This window comes from Aegilops tauschii, chromosome 5, assembly GCF_002575655.3.
Source record: "Aegilops tauschii subsp. strangulata cultivar AL8/78 chromosome 5, Aet v6.0, whole genome shotgun sequence".
Lineage (NCBI taxonomy): Eukaryota > Viridiplantae > Streptophyta > Magnoliopsida > Poales > Poaceae > Aegilops > Aegilops tauschii.
Window position 1 is genome coordinate 97,575,729 of NC_053039.3, and position 4,670 is coordinate 97,580,398.

The 4,670-nt window shown below is 51.6% G+C and overlaps 1 protein-coding gene across 1 annotated transcript; it reads right to left on the reverse strand.

Annotated features, from left to right (window-relative positions):
• Window positions 1-933: 933 nt before the first annotated feature.
• LOC141022599 (uncharacterized) lies at window positions 934-1,605 on the reverse strand. Its single transcript, XM_073498863.1, has one exon. It carries the CDS (start codon window positions 1,603-1,605, stop codon window positions 934-936), a length of 672 nt encoding a protein of 223 aa, XP_073354964.1.
• Between the last annotated feature and the right edge of the window lie 3,065 nt (window positions 1,606-4,670).

Here is a 4,670-nt window from a genome sequence, read left to right on the forward strand (position 1 = left end):
AGCAGACTATGAAGCTGGTTAGGCGAACCTGTACATCATACTTCCATTCCTTTTGCCACACGATACATGTTGTCGAGCTCAAGGCGAGTCTGTCATCCTTGTGCTAGCCCGACCTCTTTCTCGTTCCAGTGATGCCGACCACAAACCGGATTATCTCATAATCCTTGTCGCACGGCCATACTTATCCTGGTCAGATCACACGAGGGGCCTAGAGTATATCTCTCCTGATCGGAGGGGCAAATCCCATCTTGCTCGACCATGTCTCGCAGCATGGGTCTGGACAAGCCCGAAACCTACCTTTGTAACTACCCAGTCACGGAGTAGCGTTTGGTCGGCCCAAAGCAGGTCTATCACCATCCCGAGTACATGTGCCAGCTCAGGTCTTAGGACATAGAACGTATGTTGTACTAGAGACTCACAGATGACATGTCGTTGCGTCTCATAGTTGGGTCTGTCCGACTCGGACCTTATCTCGACTCGGATCCGACTATGTTGAATCCGACCAGACCTATCCAAGTCCATATTATCCGGTTAGCATCCAATGCTCCATGGCTAGTGAGACCAAGCCATCGACCGTGTCATATGCTATTCTAGTAGGCTGCGCATCCACACAGCCCTTTCGACTAGGGACCTTTTAGGACAGTCATCATACAATGCATAGTCCCACAAACAAGGCACGTACTTGCTGATACACATCATTGATAATGTCCAAGGACTATCTTACCTTTAGCTCCTTGTGGGTTCGACACTCCATACTTATCACTTCCACCTTTGGAAATTGCTACGATGATTCCCTGCACTTGGGGATTATCAGGGGCACAGACGGAACGGGCGGCAGTGGGTAGTAGCCGGCGGGTGCTGGCGGCATGGGCTGGCGGGGGCGGCCAGAGGAGCAAGGCCGCCACGGGTGGTACCGGCGGCAAGAGCGGTGTGCTAGACCCGTTGCTTCAGCTTCGTCATCCGGCGCTCCTCAAGTTTGAGGTACGCGACGATGCGCTGGAAAGTGGGTTGCAGCAGCAGGGTGAGGTTGGACGCCGCGTTGCCGAAGTCCTCATTAAGACCGGCGGTGAGGGTGCTCAGCATGAGGTCGTCAGAGACCTTAGCGACGATGTCATGAAGCTCCTCAGCGAGCATCTTGAGCCTCATGCAGTACTCGTCAATGGTGGAGTTCTCCTGGTGACAGCCGAAGAACTCCTGCTGCAAGAAAACAAGGCACTGAAGTTTGTTGTCGGTGAAGACCGCGTTGATCTTGGCCCACACAATGTAGGCATCGTCGTCCTCAGTGACAACCGTGTGGAAGATGTCCTTCGAGACCGTCTGGTAGAACCAACGGATGAGCGTGGCCTCAATGGCGGACCACTCCGGGTCGCCGCGCATGTACGCGCTGTCCACGGAACCGTCGATGTGCTCGGTGAGATAGTACTCGCGGAAGACGAGGTTGAAGTAGGTCTTCCACGCGTAGTACAACGTGCTGGAGCTGTCGAGACGGATAGGGACCCGGGCCTCAATATTGAGGTCACGAATGGCGGCGGCGGAGGGTTCGGGACCAGCGAACGGGTTGGACGAGTGGGTGGTGGAGGAGCCGGGGGAGGACGGCCACGACATGACGGCGGCGTGCGGGCGCGGGGTAGCAGCTAGGGTTTTGTGGGGGAGGTGGCAGTGGTGTCGGGCGCGGCGGCTGAAAGAAGCTGCGGCGCGGGTGGAAGATCGCGGCGGCAGGCAAGCCAGGCGGCTACGCGGGCGCGACAAGAGGCGAGTGAGAGGCGGACGTGCTGGCTAGCTACGTGAAGAAAAGTCAGCGCGGCGGCTGGCTAGCGAGGCCGCGGCAGCATAGAGGAAAAAGTAGCGGCAGCGGCTGGCTAGCGGGGCGGAAGCTACGCACGGGCGGCGGCTGTGCAGGGTAGGAGGGGAGGGGCGCGGTGGCGCGGTGCGGTGGTGGGGTGCGGCGGCGGCGGACCCTAGGGCTAGATCGAAAAGGATGATACCATGTTAACAAATGATTTGCAATGCGATGTATTGATGGGGTGCTGGTGCATGCATATATAATACAAGGGAAGGCCTCTACCTCAACTATACAAGACTAGGAGGTGGACCACAACTCCAATACACGTGCAATACAAAATATATACTCAACACAACCGCTCCATCGCCCCCGCTTTCTTCCACGTTTCCGATAAGAACACCACCGCTGGGTTGTATGACCATATCAGGTCCCGAAGTTCGCCTACCGTTGAGTCCAACCCCAGTCCTCGACAGTTCCAGGCCAAGATAATCATTGCTCTCGGCGGCCCTGCTCCTTGGCAGGGTCCGCCGTTCTATCTTCATATTCAGAGATACGATCAAACACGGTAGACGTCTTCTGCCTAGTATCGCGAATGAATGCATCATGCCCTAACTGTCTATCATTTCCTTCCTTCGCTACCCACATCTGTCTTGGTCTCCTCTTTCGTGAACCAGGGGAGGTTTGGGAGCTCTCCCCCCGTCCACAATAGTCTGTGTTGTCCCTGCGAGGCTTCCTCACATAATAGCCATAGCCTTCTTCCTCTCAGTGGGGTAATGGTATCTTGTACTATATTGTCCTTCTCTCTCTCTGTACCTCGGCTTGCTCACTGCGTCTTCTAAACTCAGCCTGTTCCCGAGCAAACTCCTGTTGTCTTTGTTGTTCTTTTAGCTGTTCATGGAGATCCTCTCCCTCTTCCGCTCTATTTCATGCCTCAGGTCTCTCTCAGCCACCCACTCCCCACGGAAGCGATTCTTCACTGGGCTCGACACCTCCCCCTTTTCCGGTCTTCGCTCAGCGCCAGTGCGTGAGCTCGCCGGTTTATCAAAGTCTGCTTTCAAGTTTCGTTTGGTGGGAAGATTTCTCACACGTCCATGGTCGTCAGCCCTTTTGTTGCTGTCATTTGACTGAGAGCTGACAAAATTGTTGCGCTTATTTGCCTTTCCCTCTTTGCCTTCATTCATGGAGCCAATGCTCTGTCCGGGGGAGGCTCTCAACCGTCCCCCCCCCCATTGCGTCGATGAATCCACAGGGGGATCACATCTTCCATCAACATGCATGAGTCCGCACTCGAAACAGAAGTGTGGTATTTTTTCGTAATGGAAATCAAACTAGGTGCCTATTTTATTATCCCGAGATGCTTTAAGCTTGAAGCCCCGGACCAAAGGTTCAAACAACGAGTTTTTTGCTCTCACCCGAAACTAATTGCCTCTGGCCACTCCATCATGATCCACATCTACCTTCACAACATCCCCTAACCAATTTCCAAGGGCTTTACCAAATTCCTCTGTACGCTTCCCTGGTGGCAGATGCGTCACACGAACCCACACCTCTACCTTGTCAAACACCATCTTGGAGGGGCGGGTGTTACTCTCATAATCCTTCAGAGCGAGCACATTAAAATCATATTGCCAGGGTCCATTATTTATTGCGTGCTTCCAGTCACCTTCACTTCCAAAGTGCACCACAAATATATTGTCACCCATATCCCGGAACCTAGCTTCATGATGTGATCCCCATGCCCGCTGCATTGTTCGTTCAAGCACAACCCTATTGAGCGGTCGTGGGGAAAAGGACTTCCCCACAGCCGACCACTTGGTGTATTTGGGCAAGATCTGATCTTCTTCCTCAAACACGAACCCCTCCGCTTCTTTAACCATCAGGATGATCCCTCCCGATCTAGCCGACAGGCTTGCTGTGGGATCTGGTGTTTTGCTTTCGACCGGGGACTTTGCAGCGCCCCTGATCCCAGGAGTGCCCGGAGTTGTAGCCGCCGCCGGGGTCGCCTTCTTCATCGGGGATCCCTTCTCCTTTCCCTTCGCCCTCTCCGCCATAGCTCTGCTCCGTGGAGAAGAAAGACTGCACCGATCTGTGTCGAGGGAAGAGTCGTCGCCGCCCCCGATCACCTTCGGAACCTCACCACCCCCGTCCAGGAACCCTAACCCTAGCGAAGGAGGACGGTCGCCACGCGATCGCCTTCCCAATCGCCCTCCGTGTTCCTTTACGTGGTGGACCCGCCCTCACACACGTACCGCTGTCAACTATAAGATATTATATCTTCTCACCGCTGACCAAATTAGCGCAAAAAAAAGTAGCACTATTTTTAATATAAATTAAGACTTTCCTTTTGAGGCAAGATAAAGTTACTTTAATTAGAAAAAATTACTCTTAGCTGCTAAGCCAACCAGTCATCGATCATTATAATAAGCAATTGGGTCGTGATCATCTATGCCAGTAGTCACCGCTGTAATTCCTTCCATGTTGTAATGAATCATTTCAAGGCCTGGTTCTTTTCGCTTAGAATACTGCAGAATCAAGATTCTAGAAAATTCTTCCAGAATCTGCTTCCCAGATAATCTGCCATCAAGTTCTTTTTTGAATTGCAGTTTGAGATTCTGGATTGAGTTTGGTGATAAAATCTCTGTAATACCCTTAAACAGAACTATTTGATAAATTGTTAACACTTTGTTATTCAAATAGTACCTTCTCAAATGTGAGTATGACAGTGACTTTCGAACAAGGTCACTCGAACATTTTGACAACTTTTAAATTTTACAAATTTCAAATATTGAAACTTAATAGTTATAATATTAAGTTTTTATCAAGTTTCATTTGTTTTTAAGGTTTAGGGTTTAGAGCTTTAAGGTTTACTATTTAAAACCTGGTGATT

Coding starts and splice junctions, on each gene's coding strand:
- LOC141022599 (XM_073498863.1), bottom strand. CDS start 1,605: ATGTCGTGGCCGTCCTCCCCCGGCTCCTCCACCACCCACTCGTCCAAC.